The 24,384-nt window shown below is 41.2% G+C and overlaps 1 protein-coding gene across 18 annotated transcripts in view; it reads right to left on the reverse strand.

Moving 5' to 3' along the window:
* THRB (thyroid hormone receptor beta) overlaps positions 1-24,384 on the reverse strand; it is a 368,089-nt gene that overhangs the window by 41,570 nt on the left and 302,135 nt on the right. The window contains exon 1 of one of the 18 annotated variants that reach the window (XM_073222726.1): positions 7,987-9,813. The exons of the other annotated variants lie outside the window; for them this stretch is intronic. Coding sequence (XP_073078827.1) covers positions 7,987-8,314 — 328 coding nt within the window. The 5' untranslated portion in view covers positions 8,315-9,813. Of the gene's footprint in view, positions 1-7,986; positions 9,814-24,384 lie in introns of those variants that run through there. 18 annotated transcript variants of the gene reach the window in all.

Raw genomic sequence — 24,384 nt, forward strand, 5'->3', positions numbered from 1 at the left:
ACTGGCATTTGCTATGCCATATCTTTAGGGACTTAAAAAATCTTGAATGGCTCATCTCTTAGCTTTTTCTCAACATACGAATTTTGGTTTCTTCTACATTTAATTCTTAGTATTAGGTACCAAGTTTTGTATCCTGTTAATGTTTAACCCTCTGGTAAACACTCCATCCATCTATCCATCCACTTATTTATTTAACAAACATGTATGGACCTAGAGTGTAAGACCCTGGGTATGAACTTGAAATGGCATTAACTTTAAAGGTCTTTCACAGCTGTGTGCAAATTCTCAGCAGAGCTGTGCAGAGGTTCCCCTTTCATAAACTCTTTCCTCAGAACAGCAATCATCCTCCTGCTCTCCCTGCCACCCTTGTGGAATAATAATGGGCATTTCTATTTTACACCTTGCCGTCTGGCTGGCTGGGTCCTTGCTGCTGGGGGACAGAGACAGTGGGGTCCCAAGTCTTCAGGTTCTAGAGCACTGATGGCTGGAGGAGTGAAAGGGAAGCAGAAGGAGGACCAGGTCAGAGTTGTTAATCCAGAAGAGATGACAGGACATGATGACAAGCAACTCTTGGAAGTCTTAGGGCAGAAATAGGGGCAAAACAAGTTTCAGATGGTTTCTTCTGAATTGATGATTCCTGAAACTAAAATATACTCACTTTAAGGGCTAGGGCATACCAGTTTCACACCGAAGAAGTCCCTAGCTAAATTCCCATCTCCCTGTCCCTGTAAGACTCAAATTCTTAGTAGCTGACCTAATCTTTCAATTCACAATTAAAGCTGAAGCACTTGAAGATGCAAAAAACTAGGAAAGGGAACAGATTGATGTAAAGAGTTTTAGTCAAAATTTTGATTGAAAGGGTAAACACACTGGTGGTCTACATGGCTTGCAGAGTGTTTACAAATACCAGCCAATGTTTAAAACCAGGGGATTGTATGTAAAATCCAGATTCCTTGTTTCATGTGAACAATTGGAAGATCAGGCAATATTGAGACCAGATTCTCACAGGGCAGCAAGCAACTGAACTAAGAAGGGCAGCCCTCCTCCTCCTAAGAAAGAGAAATACTGTCCAGTTCTCTACAGGTCCCCACTATTGTGCCTCAACTCCAAGGCTAAATATTGGTGGCCACTGTGTTTATTCTTGTACTAAGCCTTCCTGTAAGTCAAGAAATATTTCACAGAATTTTTATCTTTGTCAAAAATGGGAAGACAAAAATAATTCAAGAAAAATGAAAGAGAACACATTTCCTTTTGGAAATGAAAAATATTCTTGTCCTGCAATTTATAAACAATGTGTGTGTTGGTTGAAAAATGCAAATTAAGCAGTCCTTATGAACAACGGTGCCTCTCTCTCATTAACATCAGCTCTCTGGTGCTTATAAGGCATTGGAGTTTTACAATTCTGGCTCTAATGAGACCATTTCTTGTTTGAAAAGAGAGGGGTTAGAAAGCTAAAAAAGGGGTTAGGAAGTATAGTTAGAAGAGTTGGGGAGTGGAGGAGAGTCAAAAGGGTCATCAGAAATGAGCTGGAGCTTCTTCTGTTTTTGCTTGGAGAGCCAGTTTATGTCATTGGGCTTACACAGAAGTGCCCACAGTTATTTCATGTCTCACATGTTTGAGACAAATGGGTACATTTTCTTTATCTGAAAATCTTTTCAGAATGAGATTTAAGGTTATAGCTCTAAAAATGGAGACTGCCAGCATTTCAGCCTGATGTTTCATGAGGGGAAGGAGTGGGTGCCTCAGTCATCAGGATAATATCATTGCTGCTATAAGCTGTACCGGACTTCCTGCAGGTGACCCCGTGGCCATCACATGCTGCATCTCACCGAGTGTGAAGCAAGAGATTATTGCCTTCGTGGTGCTCATGGCCTGGATAGAATCAACATTAACAAGCACATATGATGGAAAGAACCCAAGTCTGGAATATAGGAATGATCTACAGAGGTATATAAATAGTATGTTATGTGTATGTATGTATATGTGTGTTCAAGGATAATTCATTTTGAAACAGTTTGATATACAAAAATCTAAACTTTTCATTATGAAAACGGAGGAGAGTTTTCACATTCCCAGAAGAGCTTTTACAAAGATTCTTTACTTCAGATGTTCTGTAAATTCTCCTAATGCGGTGGTTCTCAGCTGTTGGTGATTTTGCTCCCAAAGGGACATTTGGCGATAGCTGTACACATGTTGGTGTCACAACTAGGGGGTGTCTGTGCTACTGGCATCTAGTGTATAAAGGCCATGGATGCTACTAAATATTCTATAAGGCACAAAAATGTCAATATTGCTAAAATTGAGAAACTCTGCTTTATTACAATTATAATTATTATAATTAATTTCTTTTAAAAAGGTGACTAACCCAAATGATTCAGTGCTATTGTATAAAATGAGGAATACCTGCCGTGAAGCCAGGGCCGGTTGGGAGCAGGGGGAGAGAGTGGATGCTGGTTGTCTACGGGCTGTGAGCTGAGCTAGTGACCCGAGGTGACGCAGGCTGACGATGGCAGGGCACACATGGGGTGGGGCTGGAAATGGGCGGTCACTGGAAGAGAAGCGCCATTGGTTCAGGGATGGAAGGCAGTGAGGCACAGAGATGGGTACATGGAGAAACAGGCCAAGATTTCTGGAACAGAGGGTGTGGGCAGAAGCACAAGGTCAGCATCAAAATGGAGCTCTTTAGGGCAGGGAAGAGTTGATGGAGTCCACGTGTGATCTAAAGGTCATGGAAAATGGCCTGAAAGTTTGAGAAGGAGCCTTGTTTGGCTGCAGAGGGCAGAGAAGAGCCGCTATTGAGTGGCTGGAAGCAGAAGGCTTTGAGGGGAAGCAGGGTGGATGTGAGAAGCGAGAAGAACAGGCCAATGTGGCAGAAAGTATCTGCAGACGAGGCAAGGGGGTGACCATCGGAAAGCACGGAGGGAGCTGCAAGGAGGGTGGGACCAAGGACAGCTCAGGGGGGCTCCGCAGTCACAAGGAACAGGATGGAAGAAAAGAGATGCTGTGTGAGCCCTGGTACTCAGTATAAGTACAAGAAGTCGGGGCCAGAGAAGCTGGACCAGAGCAGATGGTAGATGGGGAAGGCCCTGGACTTCAGGCTGAACACACCTGAATGCTGGGTGCGCAGGGAGAAGCTTTGAGCTTGTGGGAAAGTAGGCATGGAGGGATGGGAGGTGGTAGATGGGAACGTCATATACAGGAAACAAGCAGTGCCAACATGGCTTCTCAAGCCCGCCAGGCATCTAACTTCAGTTTCTCAGAAGGCCTAGGACTCCTGCTATTGTTCTTCATCATGAGGAATGGCAGCAGATGCTTTAGCATTAGGTTAGGGCATCCAGAGAAATCTCTGATGGACACACCTTTGACAAGACAGATAACCTAATTCTCAGGAAAGAAAAGAAAGGGGAGTCAGCTTATGCTTTTGTCTGCATTTGAACTTAGTTTGGAAACTACTACTGTCCCTTACTTCGCTTCCACCTCTGGGTGCTGAGAGGCACTTTCATTTAATTTTTTTGAATAACAAACGTGTTCTGTATTTTTAAAAAGTGGCTCTTGTTTTCTGGAGTGGTGTTGTCTCTTAACAGCATGTGGGTAGCAGTGCCTAATCTGAAATCCTTACCTTGTATCTGCACCCTTACAATTATGTAAGCTTTGTAGAAAAATCTGCAGTTGCATTGACATTTGAAGTGTTACATTGTAAAGACATGACGTCCTCAACATTTAGAGTGTTAGTGTTCATATATGCCTTTAAACAAATTCAATTAGAGAGGAAGAGTAGGGATGGGAAAGAGAGGCAGAGGCAGAGGAAGACTGAGGGGAAGAGAGGTTGAAGAGAAATTGGGTGGGGGAGACAGAGAGAGGAAGCCGGGGAAGGGGCGGCAAAGGTTGAGAAAGAGAAATGGAAATAGTGTGCAATACTCTCATATTCAGGTTTGTGGTTGGGAGTGATTATGCAATGGGACTCATAAATCTTTCCTTTGTTTTATTTATTTTTTGTTTGTTTCCTTCCCTACCTGCCTCTCACTAGGCTGAATGTGATTTTAGGGCTTAAGGGTACCTATTTCCCTTGCAACTTTTTTTTCTGGGAGTACTTTGGAACCTCCCCATCCCCAGAGCAATCCTTCTCTGACTTTAAAAGATGCCAAGGAAATTCTAATTAGAGATCGTATTTCTTTGGGGCTTACCTCTTCTTTTTAATCCAATCCTCTTGATGTGGGGTCACTTCAAACATCCCCCACCTTACCGTTTAATTCCCATTTCTAACATCTACACAATTATTCACATGAAGTCAACAGAGCTACAGAACATCAAAAAAGATTTTGATTCCTGTCCACAAGACAGAGGGGTAACAAAAGGAGATTCAGAAAGGACAGTTTTATGTGGAGTTTCTGCTTTTTGTTATGGATTTTTCTTTCTCCAATACTAAAAATGTGGCTGTAGGACAAGAGCATGCACAATTATTTTGGTAGTGATTTTTGATAGTCCTATAATGTTGATATGTTTTGATTTATCAATGCTCATTTTAATATATTTACTTATCGATGTAAACTGTGACTTTACAGAATCTACTTGTAACCATACCAAGCTGTAAGAATGTAAACCTCAAAAAGAAACCAGTACAATATATATCACCATTATGTCCCTCAAGTTCGACATGTCTGGTATGAACTCTATATGAAAGCAAATGACATCTCCTTCAAAATATCAAAGATTAGAACAAGTGCACTATGTGGATATGTAAGCTTTGTAGACCTGTTCAACCACGAGTGAACAGGACGTTCATACCCCATCTCCTTGATCCTGGCTCAAACCCAGGAAACCCTTATTCTCTTGGACATGAAAACCCACTCTGATACGAACACACTGGCAGCTTTCTGGACATGCAGTTCCCAGAAAGATGGCATATGTCCTGGGGTTCTTTTTATGTTCCCCCAACTTGGAAAAATCAACCATGTGTTCGCTTATATTCTATATAAAAAAATAAGACATTATATTTTGCATTTCAGCCCTCCTCAGTGGGAAAATTACATTGGCTCTCCTCTACTGCCAATTCTTGAAGCTTTATTTTAAATTTGACTCAAGGAACTTAATGTCATGCAAAGAATCCTGTGGAGGAGGGGTGCTCAGGACAGACACTCAAGGGAAGGATTCTGTTTAAACAGTCCCAGAGGCTGACTGGCAAAGCTGCCTGCAGAGAAGCCAGATGCAGGCTGTTTGGGGACTTGGGAATGTAAGTGGAATTTCTGGTGGGAACAGCCAGCACCCACCCTCCCCAACTCACCCCCATAAAACAAAATGATATTAACTTTTAACTGCTGAAACCATGGCCATGGAGGAGAAGACATAGCATCCTGGCTGCCAGCTCCCCCCACCTCTGTCTGGGGAGGGACCAGAACTGGCTGAGAGATGACTGCTTCTAACGTAACACATCACAGCCAGGTTACTTGAAAGACAAAAAATAAGGGGCTCATATCTGCTGAGGGATTGCTGGGATTCTTTTCATGTTCCCCCAGCTTGGAAAAATTAACCATGTGTTTGCTTACATTCTATATAAAAAATAAGACATTATATTTTGCATTTCAGCCTCCTCAGTGAGAAAATTATATTGGCTTTCTGCTACTGCCAATTCTTGAAGCTTTATTTTAACTTTGATTCAAGGAGCTGGATCTGACTTTTCCTTAGGTCATGGCCTCTGTGCTTCAGGACCTTGGTAACATTTTCCCCTTCTTGACTATAAATGTAAAAACCTCGGAAAGCAACACAAAGTGAACTAAAAGTCATTCTAAAGGCTACCATTAAGATAACCAGTCTTAACAGTGACTTTTGTAGCTTTCCTCCACTTCATCTATGTGTACTTATAATGTACTTTTTTTTTTTTTTACAAGAAACTGTGGTCAAAGGCTAGAGACTAAGCCATCCTTAAAAAAAGAAAAGAAAAATTTACTATAGAGCTGTGGCGACAGCAATAAATGCAGATGGAGCAATTATGAACTTCATGAAAACAGATAAAAATCCAGTTGAAATAATGAGGTCTGCCCCTGTGAACACCTGTTTATAGTCTTAATTTTGCCCTAAGGAGATATTACTGCCGGCTTCCAACAACAATGAAAATCAATAATGGATCAATATGGATAAACATGTTGGGTGCAACCTTTTGTCCTAAGAGCCAGTTAACAGCTGGGTTCAGTTTTACTGGGATTTACTTAAAGACTTGTAACAGTAAATAATGGCGCATTTAAGAAAATTTGCCTGCTTTGATTTAGTGAGTCTGGCAGGTGGCAGTGGCCTTTCAAAGGCATATGGCTTTGAGAAATTACATCAATATATGCATACAATGTGTCTTAGCCTCTTCACGGTCAAATTAATTAGCAAAGAATCCCCAGTTTAATGCTTTATAAGCAAATATTCTCCAGCACTGGTTGAAGAAAATACAGTGAAAAGATAAAAGAAAAAAGAATGAAAGAGCCTGAAAATTGTTGCGGGAACATTTAAGAATAGCAGAATGCTCAAATGGCAAGACAGACACCAGTATTTTTTTGTGGTCCTACATTGTGAGAGGCATATCCAGGCATGTTTAATGAGGTAATGTTAACTTCTTCTTTTCAAAGATAAATTACTTATAATATTATATGAAATAGAAATAACACAGTCTATCTTAGATGTTCCCATTAGGGGACTTCCATGGTGGGTCCCTTCTAATAAATGTTAAATTCTGATGCCCTTCAAGAGGAGGTGGAACAAAATAAAGATGCAGATGAATGACTCTTCATATGTTTTATGCTGTAATTCCCTTCATGGTTCATGTTTGGAAGTTGGGAGGAGCACCAAAAATATGAACACAGTATATGGTAAAAACCAAACAGGGAGTTTAGTTTTAGCTTGCTTTTCTTAGGTTTTATTTGTTTTCAGAACAGGCTACCTTTAATTGTAGAGTCATATTAGGAAAAGTAAATGAGAATTTTTGCAGGAGCCACGGTCAAATAGACCACTTTCTGTTTTAAGATATTTCCACAGAGGAATTCACCTTTGGCGATCAATGGGCATTGTACTGCCACTTACAGAAACCTGTAAATTTGGTACCCTGTAGACTGTGCCCAGAAAAAACAAGTTCCTGGTATATTTGAGAATTTAAGCTATGTTTGAAAACATTTCTATCTGGCAGTTTCTACTAAGTTCCCTGAATTACTACCTGTTTCCTCTTTTATTTTATTTTTTGGTAATGCAAGAAATATTCTTCTGATAGGAAATTAAACAGCATTGTAAAGTGTAATATCCACATAGTGCACTTGTTCTAATCTTTGATATTTTGAAGGAGATGTCATTTGCTTTCATATAGAGTTCATACCAGACATGTCGAACTTGAGGGACATAATGGTGATATATATTGTACTGGTTTCTTTTTGAGGTTTACATTCTTACAGCTTGGTATGGTTACAAGTAGATTCTGTAAAGTCACAGTTTACATCGATAAGTAAATATATTAAAATGAGCATTGATAAATCAAAACATATCAACATTATAGGACTATCAAAAATCACTAAAATATTTTACTAGTTAACCAAAATAAACTTTTACTATAAAGTGCCCAGAAAAAGTCAAATGAGTTTGTAATTTGAACCTGAACCAGGGGGAAGGATCCCACTTCAAACTCCACAGTGCCTGGGAGGGAAGCCTTGTCCATATATTCTTTACCCAAGAAGCTGACAGTATTCACTTTGAGCAGCACACACACACACACACACAAACACACACAGCTTAAAGAACCAACACAATCCAGCTTTCATAACTGAAAAAAAGTGCAGGGTAATTTGTTGCTCGCAGACCCCTTTCAGTCACCTAGCAATCTTTCTTCAGTGCTGTTTTTTAATTTCAAATGTTGAGCATTCAAAGTCAAAGACTTGATGCAGCTGATGCAAACTGTAACTTTAAAACACAATGGAAATGAACACAGAAACTTTTCACAAATTTAAGTAACCTGGTCCCTACCTTTTTTTGAAGCATACGGTGGTGACTGTGCTTGAGAAAAAGTGGGCTTTTCTTCAGTGAAATATTCAGGTTGGCTGTATTGATTCAGGGCCATGTCCAAGTCAGAGTCCTTGCTTTTCAGCATGTTTCCAGGGAAACTACAGGTATAAGGCTGATTCACTGCCCAGGCCTGTTCCATATATATGTTGTTACTGGGCACAGCCTGAGCGTTGCAACCACTGTAACCCGGACTATCTTCAAAATACGTGTAATAATCAGTGGGCTGCATGTAGCAATTGCTGCCGGCAGCTGGGTGCACTTCATAGAGTTCTTGCATACAGTAGTTCATTTTGCTGCCCTGGTTCAGTTTCTACTTTACATATACAGACACTCTATGCATGCATTCACCAGCCCCATGCACCCTGAGAGCTGGGCATATACGCCAAGAAGCGTACATCCATATACATGAAACGAGAAGGGAAGATGAATAAACACCACCACCAGCATAGCTACCCAGCCTGCTCTGGAATAGCACCTGATGTGCTAAAATCCTATTTAGATGGAGGTGTCCTTGATCTCTGCTGCCATTCAAACTTATTGGAAAGCTGATTTCTGCCTAGCAAAGGTCTTAAGCTGTCCATGCAGCTAATTCCTGGGGAAGACGGCAGGCAGGTAGGGATGACCTCCACCCAGCTGGAGGAGTGACAGCAAGATGTCCTTGTTACTCAGAGGCTGCGAAGAGTCGTTTTATATGCTGTTTTTAATCCCTTTCAACATGATTAGAAAATGATTACTCAATGTTAGCGCATTTTGGTTGACAGCTTAAGCATCAAACATTATAAAGACATCTTAGAGAATATCCTTGGATACACAGAAAATCCTAAAATCAATAATCTGGTTTATTAGCATGAACCAGAGAAAATTCAGCAGTAATGAGCCTGATGACTGACTTCAAAACTTAATCTTGTCATACAAATGTCAGTGGTTAAATCTGTTGTTGAATGTTTCTGACTAGCTTTTAATAGCAAGACCCAACCATCTTCTTAATGACACATAGGTCCCATGGAGTTTAAAAACTTCCCAAGAAAAGCCACGTCTGAAAATGCTGCTGGTGTCTATGAGTTTGTTCTATTCTGTTCCTTGTACCTGATAATTTTCTACATCATTAGCACTAATCTACATGAGACCTAAGGCTTCAACTTGCCTTACTCATTCTGTCTTTATGTGTTGTTTATAAGTAAACAAGGGACAGCATGTGCCAATGCCCTTCCATGAGATGTACCCTCTATTCCCCCTTCTGTTTGTGTTTACAGCACTCTTAACGGCAGGATGTAGAAAACTCTGCACATCTACCATTTTATTCCCATTCAAATCCACTTTTGAGATTACTTTCAAGCTTGTGATTTAAGTAGTACTCACACGCTTGACATTTCAAGGTAGAGACCCAAAGGAAGCACAATATCTTTGCACTGAGATGCTAACAAATGCCTCATTAGACCATTTGTGCTTGCTGAGACGATTTCTAATTGTATCTTCTCCATGTGGAAGGTAGTGAGCATGTGTAGGCCCACATATATGAGTGTGTCCTAGGACATGATTCAGTAAGGGCGGCGGTTGCTTTCTTTGAAGTAAGGGGTTCTTTCTCTTTCTTCTGGAGACTGAGTTTGCAGGGTGGGGCCTGAGGGGGTGACTTTTACATGTGGGATCCTGCTGGTCCATGAACATGTGATCTTGTTGGTATTTCCCTCCCATGGGACCACAGATGGTAATATTATGATGTTCAACAGTGAGGCCTCTGCTTTTGATGTGAAACTCCAGTCAACTCCAGCATGGAATGCTGGGACAGGGATATATGACAGGAGAAAGGAGGGTATTATAGTCATTCAACAAACATCTACAGGTGTCTGTTAAGTACAAAGCAGGAGGTGGTGGGAGCAGAAATGGCTGTTCAGAGTCAACCAGGTCCCTGCCACTAAGTAGCTTAATAGCACGTGTATTCATTTTACAGAGTCAAGTGGGCGATTATACTGAATCTTTAGGTACTGACAATGTTATAAACATAGAAGACAAGCCAGAGATTCAAGGGAAGAAGTTGAAAATTTAGAGAACAAGTCACAGTGAGACAAAATGAGGAAGAAATCCCTTTGGATGCTTAGTGATAAGACTTTTCAAAAATCTGCAGGTGAACTATAAAACAGTTAAAGGAATTTTCTCCAAATTTGAACCTAGAACATGAGTTGCAACATCCTAGAAAGCATGAAAGTTACCATAAGGAGTAAAGAACATGGTTACCATTTTTATAGTGTTTTTACTCTCTGATTATTTTTAAAACAAATAAAGGATTTGTTCACAAGTGTTCATAAGAACATATACACATAATGTTACAATTAACATCTTCTCCCTACTGAAAATGTCAAAACATTTCATTGGAAGCAATGACAATTTTTTGAAACCCCAGGAGAAAGGATCCAGGCCTTGTGTGTTTTGTCTGATCTCATTTGTTTATCTCAAATTTCCCAAACCGAATCTGAAAATTAACCATTCAAGAAAGCAGTGTTCTTTCCCGGCAAGCCCACAGGTATGTCCCAAGGCTTCTTTTTCTGGTTAGGAGCTGCATGTTGAACCCATCCAGTTTTGCAATGTTGCCCAGTGCACTTCCTGGCTCCCTTTCTGTTCCACTGAACTCACAAATCCAAGCAATTTTTGCTTGTCACCATCAGCAGTACCAACTAAAGCCACAAAGGAAAGCCAAAGTCTCTGGTTTCATTCCAAGGGAACACTTAAAAACAATTTTCAGAGGGTGGAGCCAGGATGGCAGCGTAAATAGAGCAGCAGAAATCTCCTCCCAAAACCACATATATCTATGAATATATAACAAAGACAACTCTTCCTAAAATAGAGACCAGAGGACACAGGACAACATCCAGACCACATCCACACCTGCAAGAACCCAGCGCCTCATGAAGGGGGAGAGGAAGGCCACAAACCAACAAGAAGGAAAGCTCTTCCAGCTGTCACTTGTACCAGCTCTGCAAACTATATCACCATGAAAAGGCAAAACTACAGGCAGACAGAGATCACAGAGACAACACCTGAGAAGGAGACAGACCTAACCAGTCTTCCTGAAAAAGAATTCAAAATAAAAACCATGAACATGCTGACAGAGATGCAGAGAAAAATGCAAGAGCAATGGGATGAGATGCAGAGAAAAATGCAAGAGCAATGGGATGAAGTCCGGAGGGAGATCACAGATGTCAGGAAGGAGATCACAGAAGTGAAACAAACCCTGGAAGGATTTATAAGCAGAATGGATAAGATGCAAGAGGCCATTGAAGGAATAGAAACCAGAGAACAGGAACATATAGAAGCTGACATAGAGAGAGATAAAAGGATCTCCAGGAACGAAACAACACTAAGAGAATTATGTGACCAATCCAAAAGGAATAATATTCGTATTATAGGGGTACCAGAAAAAGAAGAAAAAGGAAAAGGGATAGAAAGTCTCTTTGAAGAAATAATTGCTGATAACTTCCCCAAACTGGGGGAGGAAATAATCGAACAGACCACGGAAATACACAGAACCCCCAACAGAAAGGATACAAGGAGGACAACACCAAGACACATAATAATTAAAATGGCAAAGATCAAGGACAAGGAAAGAGTTTTAAAGGCAGCTAGAGAGAAAAAGGTCACCTATAAAGGAAAACCCATCAGGCTAACATCAGACTTCTCGACAGAAACCCTACAGGCCAGAAGAGAATGGCATGATATATTTAATGCAATGAAACAGAAGGGCCTTGAACCAAGGATACTGTATCCAGCACGACTATCATTTAAATATGATGGTGGGATTAAACAATTCCCAGACAAGCAAAAGCTGAGGGAGTTTGCTTCCCACAAACCACCTCTACAGGGCATCTTACAGGGACTGCTCTAGATGGGAGCACTCCTAAAAAGAGCACAGAAAAAAACACACAACATATGAAGAATGGAGGAGGAGGAATAAGAAGGGAGAGAAGAAAAGAATCTCCAGACAGTGTATATAACAGCTCAATAAGCGAGCTAAGTTAGGCAGTAAGATACTAAAGAAGCTAACCTTGAACCTTTGGTAACCACGAATCTAAAGCCTGCAATGGCAATAAGTACATATCTCTCAATAGTCACCCTAAATGTAAATGGACTTAATGCACCAATCAAAAGACACAGTAATAGAATGGATAAAAAAGCAAGACCCATTTATATGCTGCTTACAAGAAACTCACCTCAAGCCCAAAGACAGGCACAGACTAAAAGTCAAGCGGTGGAAAAACATATTTCAAGCAAACAACAGTGAGAAGAAAGCAGGGGTTGCAGTACTAATATCAGACAAAATAGACTTCAAAACAAAGAAAGTAACAAGAGATAATGAAGGACACTACATAATGATAAAGGGCTCAGTCCAACAAGAGGATATAACCATTCTAAATATATATGCACCCAACACAGGAGCACCAGCATTTGTGAAACAAATACTAACAGAACTAAAGAGGGAAATAGACTGCAATGCATTTATTTTAGGAGACTTCAACACACCATTCACCCGAAAGGATAGATCCACCGGGCAGAAAATAAGTAAGGACACACAGGCACTGAACAACACACTAGAACAGATGGACCTAATAGACATCTATAGAACTCCACATCCAAAAGCAACAGGATATACATTCTTCTCAAGCGCACATGGAACATTCTCCAGAATAGACCACATACTAGCTCACAAAAAGAGCCTCAGTAAATTCCAAAATATTGAAAGTCTACCAACCAATTTTTCAGACCACAAAGCTATAAAACTAGAAATAAATTCTACAAAGAAAACAAAAAGGCTCACAAACACATGGAGGCTTAACAACATGCTTCTAAATAATCAATGGATCAATGAACAAATCAAAATAGAGATCTAGGAATATATAGAAACAAATGACAACAACAACACAAAGCCCCAACTTCTGTGGGATGCAGCGAAAGCAGTCTTAAGAGGAAAGAATATAGCGATCCAGGCACACTTGAAGAAGGAAGAACAATCCCAAATGAATAGTCTAAAATCACAATTATCGAAACTGGAAAAAGAAGAACAAATGAGGCCTAAAGTCAGCAGAAGGAGGGACATAATAAAGATCAGAGAAGAAATAAACAAAATTGAGAAGAATAAAACAATAGCAAAAATCAACGAAACCAAGAGCTGGTTCTTTGAGAAAATAAACAAAATAGATAAGCCTCTAGCCAAATTTATTAAGAGAAAAAGAGAATCAACACAAATCAACAGCATCAGAAATGAGAATGGAATAATCATGACAGACTCCACAGAAATACAAAGAATTATTAAAGACTACTATGAAAACCTATATGCCAACAAGCTGGAAAACCTAGAAGAAATGGACAACTTCCTAGAAAAATACAACCTCCCAAGACTGACCAAGGAAGAAACACAAAAGTTAAACAAACCAATTACAAGCAAAGAAATTGAAACGGTAATCAAAAAACGACCCAAGAACAAAACCCCGGGGCCGGACGGATTTACCTCAGAATTTTATCAGACACACAGAGAAGACATAATACCCATTCTCTTTAAAGTGTTCCAAAAAATAGAAGAAGAGGGAATACTCCCAAACTCATTCTATGAAGCCAACATCACCCTAATACCAAAACCAGGTAAAGACCCCACCAAAAAAGAAAATTACAGACCAATATCCCTGATGAATGTAGATGCAAAAATACTCAATAAAATATTAGCAAACAGAATTCAACAGTATATCAAAAGGATCATACACCATGACCAAGTGGGATTCATCCCAGGGATGCAAGGATGGTACAACATTCGAAAATCCATCAACATCATCCACCACATCAACAAAAAGAAAGACAAAAACCACATGATCATCTCCATAGATGCTGAAAAAGCATTTGACAAAATTCAACATCCATTCATGATAAAAACTCTCAGCAAAATGGGAATAGAGGGCAAGTACATCAACATAATAAAGGCCATATATGATAAACCCACAGCCAGCATTATACTGAACAGCGAGAAGCTGAAAGCATTTCCTCTGAGATCGGGAACCAGACAGGGATGCCCACTCTCCCCACTGTTATTTAACATAGTACTGGAGGTCCTAGCCACAGCAATCAGACAAAACAAAGAAATACAAGGAATCCAGATTGGTAAAGAAGAAGTTAAACTGTCACTATTTGCAGATGGTATGATACTGTACATAAAAAACCCTAAAGACTCCACTCCAAAACTACTAGAACTGATATCGGAATACAGCAAAGTTGCAGGATACAATATTAACACACAGAAACCTGTAGCTTTCCTATACACTAACAATGAACCAATAGAAAGAGAAATCAGGAAAAAAATTCCATTCACAATTGCATCAAAAAGAACAAAATAACTAGGAATAAACCTAACCAAAGAAGTGAAAGACCTATACCCTGAAAACTACAAGTCACTCTTAAGAGAAATTAAAGGGGACACTAACAAATGGAAACTCATCCCATGCTCATGGCTAGGAAGAATTAATATCGTCAAAATGGCCATCCTGCCCAAAGTAATATACAGATTTGATGCAATCCCTATCAAATTACCAGAACATTCTTCAATGAACTGGAACAAATAATTCAAAAATTCATATGGAAACACCAAAGACCCTGAATAGCCAAAGCAATCCTGAAAAAGAAGAATAAAGTAGGGGGGATCTCACTCCCCAACTTCAGGCTCTACTACAAAGCCATAGTAATCAAGACAATTTGGTACTGGCACAAGAACAGAGCCACAGACCAGTGGAACAGATTAGAGACTCCAGAAATTAACCCAAACATATATGGTCAATTAATATTTGATAAAGGAGCTATGGACATACAATGGCAAAATGACAGTCTCTTCAACAGATGGTGCTGGCAAAACTGGACAGCTACATGTAGGAGAATGAAACTGGACCACTGTCTAACCCCATATACAAAGGTAAACTCAAAATGGATCAAAGACCTGAATGTAAGTCATGAAACCATTAAGCTCTTGGAAAAAAATATAGGCAAAAACCTCTTAGACATAAACATGAGTGACCTGTTCTTGAACATATCTCCCCAGGCAAGGAAAAGAACAGCAAAAATGAGCAAGTGGGACTACATTAAGCTGAAAAGCTTCTGTACAGCGAAAGACACCATCAATAGAACAAAAACAAACCCTACAGTATGGGAGAATATATTTGAAAATGACAGATCCGATAAAGGCTTGATGTCCAGAATATATAAAGAGCTCACACGCCTCAACAAACAAAAAACAAATAACCCAATTAAAAAATGGGCAGAGAAACTGAACAGACAGTTCTCTAAAAAAGAAATACAGATGGCCAACAGACACATGAAAAGATGCTCCACATCGCTAATTATCAGAGAAATGCAAATTAAAACTACAATGAGGTATCACCTTACACCAGTAAGGATGGCTGCCATCCAAAAGACAAACAACAACAAATGTTGGCGAGGCTGTGGAGAAAGGGGAACCCTCCTACACTGCTGGTGGGAATGTAATTAGTTCAACCATTGTGGAAAGCAGTATGGAGGTTCATCAAAATGCTCAAAACAGACCTACCATTTGACCCAGGAATTCCACTCCTAGGAATTTACCCTAAGAACAAGAGCAATCAAGTTTGAGAAAGACAGATGCACCCCTATGTTTATTGCAGCACTATTTACAATAGCCAAAAATTGGAAGCAACCTAAATGTCCATCGGTAGATGAATGGATAAAGAAGATGTGGTACATATACACAATGGAATACTACTCAGCCATAAGAAGAGGGAAAATCCTACCATTTGCAGCAACATGGATGGAGCTGGAGAGTATTATGCTCAGTGAAATAAGCCAAGCGGAGAAAGAGAAATACCAAATGATTTCACTCATCTGAGGAGTATAAGAACAAAGGAAAAACTGAAGGAACAAAACAGCAGCGGAATTACAGAATCCAAAAATGGACTAACAGGTACCAAAGGGAAAGGAACTGGGGAGGATGGGTGGGCAGGGGGGGGATAAGGGTGGGGAAGAAGAAAGGGGGTATTAAGATTAGCATGCATAGGGTAGGGAGGGAGAAAGGGGAGGGAGGGCTGTGCAACACAGAGAGGACAAGTAGTGATTCTACAACATTTTGCTCTGATGATGGACAGTGACTGTAATGTGGTTTTTAGGGGGGACTTGGTATAGGGGAGAGCATAGTAAACATAGTATTCTTCATGTAAGTGTAGATTAAAGATTAAAAAAAAAAGAAAGAAAGAAAGAAAAGAGGGATTACTCCTTGATAGGATAAAACTATTGGTAAATCAAAGATTAACACATGCTTTAAATATCCTTAATTTTGATCACTTACAGGGTGTCAGATGATCGGCTATGGACGTACTCTTTCCTGATAATATTCCTTTCTCTTAATAAAAATAAAAAAAGAAACAAAAAAAAAAAAACAATTTTCAGGCATCTCTACAAGTGTTTGGAAAATCAGAATGTGATTCTGCCCCAGAACTGGATATACACACTGCTGTGGAAAAGGAAAGAACGACTACAGAAACCATTCCTCCTCACCCCCAATTTTTACTAAAGCGTTTGGGAGAGGCCTGAGAGTCGACAGCATTTTTATTGAATTAAAACAATCCCAAATTCCCTCAGAAGTCCTTGAACAGGTAAAAAGTTTCAAATCATGTTTAAGGGAACTCACCTCCTCATCAACTTTTATCTCTTGGAAACAACAGTATACAACTTCCTGAAATGCTCCTCTTCTTGTACTAAGTGGAGAGATTCTTGTAGTAAATGCACAATACCCTTATTGGTCAGCTGAAAAAGGTGTTCGCCACTCACATTGAATTTGAAATATGGCCCCTCACACCGTGACAGATGCGACCATGGCGCGGGCACTAAGGGAAGATCTCTCGTGCTCCTTTGTAAAGCCGATAAAGCAGTTTAGACATATTATGTGTCACAAATGAGGTGAGCTCTGGCAAGACTGTTTCCTTACTTCCACTGCTGACTACTCTAATCTAGTTAGTCTAAGACAAGCTTAAGAGTTATTTGATCCACAGCGCATCAAATTGCCTGAAATAAACTTGGGAGGGCTTTAATAATTCTTATTAGAAGTGATATAATCAATAATCCTTTATTATATACATACACCTTTGTATATGGCTGGATGGAAATAACCTAATGGGGTAAGACTAACAATCTTGCTTGGAAAACCTCACAGTAAACAATAAACCCTCAAGGTCTCTGGGGGAGGAGAATTGTTTCTCACTTTCTCTCTTTCCCTCTATCTTCAGCTGTGTTGATTCTCAAATATGGCTGCATATTAGAATCACCCATAAACTTTAAAAACCACTGGTGCCTAGGTGTTACCGTCAGAAATTCTGATTTAATCAGTATGGGGTTGAAACCTAAACATGAAGAGTTTTTGAAGTTCCCCACGTTATTTCCACAGGCAACGCAATTTGAGAGCTGCTATCCTACTCATTCGCAGTTTCGCTGTATGTCCCTTAGTTCTTAAAACTTTACCCTCCACACCTCAGCCTGGTTTCACCTGTCCTTAAGTTATCTAGTCAAGTAGAGGAGACAGGTTCAGGAGACATACCAGGAGGAAATAAACCCAAGGAAGTGTGCTAACCTTGACGTGGAAATGCAGGGGGGTCCCGCCAAGGGAGGTGGGGACGACCTCACAGAAGGGGTGACCCGTGAGCTGGCCTTTGAAGAGTATGCAGGAGGCTGGAGACAGCTGAGCAGAAATGCCTTAGGGACAGTGATTCCAAATGCACACAAAGGAAGAGAATGAATAAACTTACGGCCGCATTAATGCTAGTTTCTACTCTAATGCTCGGTCCTACATTCTTCTTTAGTAACCAATCTCTACCTTTTAGTGGGACAATGGTCTTTGGGAAACATTCTTTGTTTCCCAGTCTCCCTTGCAATTAGATATATCTGTTGCCAGTGAATGACTACTGGCCAATGAGATGTAGCAGAAGATATATTGTAAGGCAGTTTCTAGGAAACTTAAAAGACAGACTGCTGCATTCCATTTGCTTCTTCTTTGTTCCTTCTTCCTGCTGTCTGGAGTGTGAATATGATGGCTGGAGCCCCAGCCACCACTTGGTCCATGAGTATGGGAGCCATTCTTTGGAGATGGCAGGAGCCTAAGCTGGAAAGAAACTAGGCTGCTGAGCCTAGAACTGTCACAGCCCTGCCATAGTAGCCCAGACTTGGGATTGAATCTGGATTTTTTTTTTCTCAAGTGAGAGAAATAACTTTTCCTTTAGGTCATAGCTTTCTCCTTTGTAAAATAGTGATAACAGTACCCACCTCACTGGTCACTGTGAAGGTTAAGTGAGGTCATATAAGTAAAGCAGAACAGTGAGTGGCATAGGAAGAGACATAATTATATGCACATAATAATAATTACTAAAGTGCCCTAGACTCTGCCTTGAACTACTTTCTCTTCTGAATCTACATTTTCACTCTAGGTTAGGAGTCAGCAAGTTTTGGCCAAATATGGCCCACTAGCTTTTTTGTAAATGAAGTTTTATTGGAACAAAGCCACAACCACTTGTTTACAGATGGTCTGCGGCTGCTTCTGTATCTAGTCTGTGCTACAAAGGCAGAGCTGAGTAGTTGTGACAGATTGTATGACCCACTGAAAATATTTATTAATATATATTGAATAATAAATTAATATTTATTATTACATAATTATGTATTACAAATATTTTAATTGTGGCACTTTACAGAAAAAGCTTGCCGTCCCCTGCTGTAGGTGATCTCTTCCTGCCTCATCATTTTAAATAACAGTTAAATGCTGATGACATTCAGATGTGTATCTTCATCCCAGATGTCTCCTCTAAAATCACAGTTTATGTCCAGCCGCCAACTTGACATTTCTGTTTGCACAACCTGCAGGCATTTCCAACTCAATTCTTTCTAAAACCTCTTCCCCCTGCCGCCTTCCCATCTCAGTGCCACTATCCACCCTGGGGTGTAGGCAATGGCCTCAGAGCCCTCCTTGATTCCTCAGTTTCCTCACCATCTACATCCAATCCTTCAGCAAGTTCACTGGTTCTTCCTCCAAAATATATTTCTAAGCCAGCCACTTCTGTCACCACTGCCATTACCCTTGCCCAAAACGTCACCATCTCCTCACCAGAATCCCCAAAATGGCCTCCGAACTGGTCATGTCCTCCACTAATTCTTTCTCAGTACAGTACCCCAAGAATCATTAGATCAGGTCACTTCCCTGCCTAAAGTCTCCAGTGGCTCTTCACTGAATTTAGAATGGAATTCACACTCTTTAACAAAAGGTGGCTCTTCCCCACCCCATGTCAAACCTCATCCCTCCTTGTACACTGGACTCCAGCCAAAACAGTGTTCTTCTGCTCTGCGAACACCCCCGGGTCTTTGCTGCCTCGGGGACACTGCGCATGGCTTTCTCTCTGTCTAAAATGTCAACCAGTTTGGCTCCTCACAGGGCAGACACCTTCTCATCCTTTTGGATTTCACTGAAATGCCACCTTCTCTCTGAGTCAGGAGGCTCTTGAACCCATCATAGGCCTGTAGGCCTCTGACAGTCACCACGTATATAATAGCAGTTACTCTCTCAGAGGATAGATGGAGGGATCTCAGCACACCAAAATCGACGTGCATTTCTAAAAACAAGATAAATTTTGCATATTGCCAAGACGGACTATGGCAGACATGAAGATCCCCTGTGAGACATCTGTCTGCCTAAGGTTGAGCCAATTTTCTCTTTTATACCTCTGCCACTAGAGAACAGGATTGACCTGCTTATGAAACCTATCTCAACTGAAGTTAGGGAATTATGGATGGTTGTCCCCATTGCCAAGCATCCCTGCCCCAAGAGAGGGAATGAAGAGGGTTGATGCATTGCCTGCCCTCTGAAGGAGCTGCCCCAATTGAGAAGTCCTTTTATAGATGTAAAGGGAGGAGGATCTAGATGTGACCATGTGAGTGCTGAAAGCATATCTAAGTGTTAGCTAATATATTCTTGGGGACTCGAAAGGGTGGGGGACAGAATAACTGTTTGAGCATGCTCTCTTGGCCTTTTAATGTCTGGATTCTTTTGACCCACTCCTTTTTAAAAAGTACTTTACTTAATACAGCTGCAGATATAAGAACAGAGTCTAGCTCCTGGCTCTCCAGGACGCCTCAGTCATAAAGTGGCCCTTCCCCAGCTCCCTAAGACATCTGAGAAATTGTGGAGGTACCCTCAACAATCCTAGGATATTACAATTATAACTTCTGAGCTGCACACTCCTTGCATATTTTATTTGACTTCTGAGGAAACTGAGTCCCAGAGGGATAGAGTAAACTTGTCACACAGTAAGTGGTAGTTATTGGGACCAGAACCTACTCCTGCTTTGAGTGTATCAGTCATCCTATTCAAGGGGGGCCTTTATTTTCCCAACTGACCTCAGTGCTTTAAGTTTAAAAAACTGCTCTGGAGGGTGGGAGGGAATTAGAGGGATTTGTCTCTGGCCTGGGGATTTTCATCCCCTCATTAGGACTTCAACTTAATTATGTAAACTCTTGAGTCCATAGGATCATGACCAACTCTAACCATTTTGGAATTCCTTCTTCCTCAGTCCTAGGTGTGTTAATTAGCATGAACCTGTCTCCCTTGGACTGGAATAATTGTGTGATCTTCATTAAGTGGACATCATGACTATTGTATTAACTGTTCTCAGTGTTCCCAAAATGGTCCAAGATACCAGTCCCAAGTGATGCTTTGAAGAAAAAGCAAAAAAAGAAGTTCTATATGCAAATGAGTTTGGGAGAGGATGTGTTGCACAATCTTCTTTTAGAGATTCACAGAAGAAAACCGTTGAACTTTGTGTGACTTTGTATGACTCAGCATTTCCCAAACACACCTGATTACAGAACCCTGTGTATCTTGTAACAGCTGTTACAAGCGTTCCATGAAACATACTTGGAGAAACACAGAATTCTGTTCTGTTCTGTTGAATATATGGCTGGAGGCAGGGCCATTTGTAAGGAAAGACAGAATGGTGTATTTTTCTCAGGTTACACACCAAAGGCAGAGGGAAAGAGCCTGGGAAGTTGTTGAGGTGGAGTGACCCATTTCTGGTCTTTACCCAGGAGGAAAGCTGCTGAGCAGAGGACGCAGGTCACACACACAGTAGATCAGAGCCCCAGGTGGCCACAGAACAAGACCGGGGCTTGGGACTGAATCTGAATTGGTAGAAATAGAAACTCAAAGCCCTCCTCTTTTAAAACATCTTATACTCTGAATTCATTTCAAACTTTTTCTTCTTTAGTATTTAATAAAAGCTTTTCAAACGTGCTAACCTATTGTAAGCAGCATACAGATGGGTCTTGCTTTTTTATCCATTCTATTACTCTGTGTCTTTTGATTGGTGCATTCAGTCCATTTACATTTAGGGTGATTATTGAAAGATATGTACTTATTGCCATTGCAGGCTTTAGATTCATGGTTACCAAAGGTTCAAGGGTAGCTTCTTTACTATCTAACCATCTAACTTAACTCTTTTACTAAGCTATTATAAACACAGTCTGATGATTCTTTATTTTTCTCCCTTCTTATTCCTCCTCCTCCATTCTTTATATGGTAGGTGTTTTATTCTGTGCTCTTTTGTGTTTCCTTTGACTGATTTTGTGAGTAGTTGATTTTATTTTTTGCCTTTAGTTAGTATTTGGTTGGTCTGCTTTCTTTGTTGTGATTTCATTTTCTCTGGTGACATCTATTTAGCCTTAGGAGTGCTTCCATCTAGAGCAGTCCCTTTAAAATATCCTGTAGAGGTGGTTTGTGGGAGGCAAATTCCCTAAACTTTTGCTTGTCTGGGAATTGTTTAATCCCTCCTTCATATTTGAATGATAATAGTGCTGGATACAGTATCCTTGGTTCAAGGCCCTTCTGTTTCAGTGCATTAAATATGTCATGCCATTCTCTTCTGGCCTGTAAGGTTTCTGTTGAGAAGTCTGATGATAGCCTGATGGGTTTTCCTTTGTAGGTGACCTTTTTCTGTCTCTGGCTGCCTTTAATACTCTGTCCTTGTCTTTGATCTTTGCCATTTTAATTATTATATGTCTTGGTGTTGTCCTCCTTGGGTCCCTTGTGTTGGGAGTTCTGTGGGCTTCCATGGCCTGAGAGACTATTTCCTCCCCCAGTTTGGGGAAGTTTTCAGCAATTATTTCTTCAAAGACACTTTCTATCCCTTTTTCTCTTTCTTCTTCTGGTACTTCTATAATGCAAATATTGTTATGTTTGGATTGGTCACACAGTTCTCTTAATATTATTTCATTCCTGGAGATCCTTTTATCTCTCTCTGCTTCAGCTTCTCTGTGTTCTTGTTCTCTGATTTCTATTCCATTAATGGCCTCTTGCACCTCATCCAGTCTGCTCTTCAGTCCTTCCAGAGATTGTTTTATTTCTGTATTCTCCCTCCCTACTTGATCCTTTAGCTCTTGCATATTTTTCTGCAGGTCCATCAGCATGATTATGACCTTAATTTTGAATTTTTTTCAGGAAGATTGGCTAAATCTATCTCCCCAGGCTCTCTCTCAGGGGTTGTCTGGGTAATTCTGGACTGGACCAAATTCTTCTGCCTTTTCATGGTGATAGAGGTACTCGTAGGCAGGTAGCGCCTGTGCCAGCTGGGAGAACAAAGTCCCTTCCTGCTTGTTGGTCACCTCGCCCCTCTCTACTGCCTGTGTTGGTTACCGGCACACCTGGAGCAGCCTCTGGATTAATCCCCTACGCTGCTATGGGCGGAGTCACCATCAGGGTATCCCAGAGCCCTGCAGGGAGTGGCAGCCATGCCGGGTGTGCTCTTCTGCAAGAACAGCACCCCTTTGCACCTTGCCCCAGTTTCCTCTACCTGTGTCAGGCAGCTGCATGCTGGTGGCGGCCTCTGGGTCTGGCCTGGGCAGCTGCAAGCTGGAAGGACATCCTGGGCTGTTGCTGTGGGTCCGGCCACTCTCCAGCTGCTCGGCTGTTGTGTTGGGGCCATGCTGGCTTGGGGAATGACTGGCAGGCTGCCTATTGCCATGAGGGGCTTCAGGGCTGCTTTGCCACCCAGGGGGCTGGGGTGCCCAAAGTTCCTCAGAATTTCCAGCCTGCTGGGCTGCGTGTGCTGGGATGCTTCTGTCCAGCTGTGAGGTCCATGTCCCTTTAAGAGTTTCAAAAGGCACTCGCTTTTCTTTTGTCCCAGGGGAGCCGGCTTTGAGGACCCGTTCGCAGATTTTACTTTTCCGTTTCCCTAATATCCAGCACACCATGCAATGCGTGTCTGCGCTCCCAGTGTGGATTCCTAGGGCTGGGTGTTTAGCAGTCCTGGGCTCCCTCTCCCTCCCCACTCCAACTCCTCTCCTCCTGCTGGGAGCTGGGGTGAGGGGCGCTAAGGTCCTGCTGGGCTGCAGCTTGTATCTTACCCCCTTCGTGAGATGCTGAGTTCTCACAGATGTAGAGGTAGCTTGGCTGTTGTACTGTATCCACTGGTCTCTCTTTTAGGAATAGTTGTATTTGTTGTATTTTCAAAGATATATATGGTTTTAGGAGGAGATTTCCGCTGCCCTACTCATGCTGCCATCTTGGCTCCTCTCACGTTCTGACCTATTAAAGCTCTACTGAAGGGAGGTTTTTGTTCACACCCCATCACCAGGCAGAATCTGCTTTTACAAATATGTGCTTAAAGAACTAACAACATGGTTTACTAGTACAAAGGCAGTGGAGTCTGATCTGTACAATGGAAAAAACATGGTTCTGATGAGAACACTCAAGTGGGAAAGGCACCCTTGGGGCCCACACTAATGGACCAGCCTCAGTAATTGAGCTGGGGAGTTTCTAAGGAGGAGGAGGTTCTCATTGAGGCAGTGCTGGTGGCTTCCTCAGCTTGGACACTCTGCAGGCCTCAGGTCTGGGGTTATTTGTTCTTTTTTATTTCATTAGTGTTTCCCTAGCACATTCATACAAAAGATACCACAAACCCAGTTAAAGCAGCCTTCTGTTAGATGAAATAAATCAATTTATAGAATGAATGGGTTAACAAAAACAGTCCTTTGTAGTTCCACAAAGATTATAAAATCAACTCCAAAATCCTTAGTCAGTGGTTCTCAAAATGTGGTTCCTGAGCCAGCAGCACAGGCATCTCCTGGAACGTCTTACAAATGCAAATTCCCCAGCCCTGTGCCAGACCCACTGGGTCCGACGCTCTGGGGCGTGAGGCCAGCAGTGCCTGAGTGGACAAGCCTTCCCAAGGATTCTGATGCAGGCTAAAGTCTGAGAACCTGGATCCAGACCTAAGAAAAAATGTACATACACAGAGGTGAGTGCAGAACAGCACACTTAAGGCTGGGGATTGA

Source organism: Manis javanica, chromosome 15 (assembly GCF_040802235.1).
Source record: "Manis javanica isolate MJ-LG chromosome 15, MJ_LKY, whole genome shotgun sequence".
NCBI lineage: Eukaryota > Metazoa > Chordata > Mammalia > Pholidota > Manidae > Manis > Manis javanica.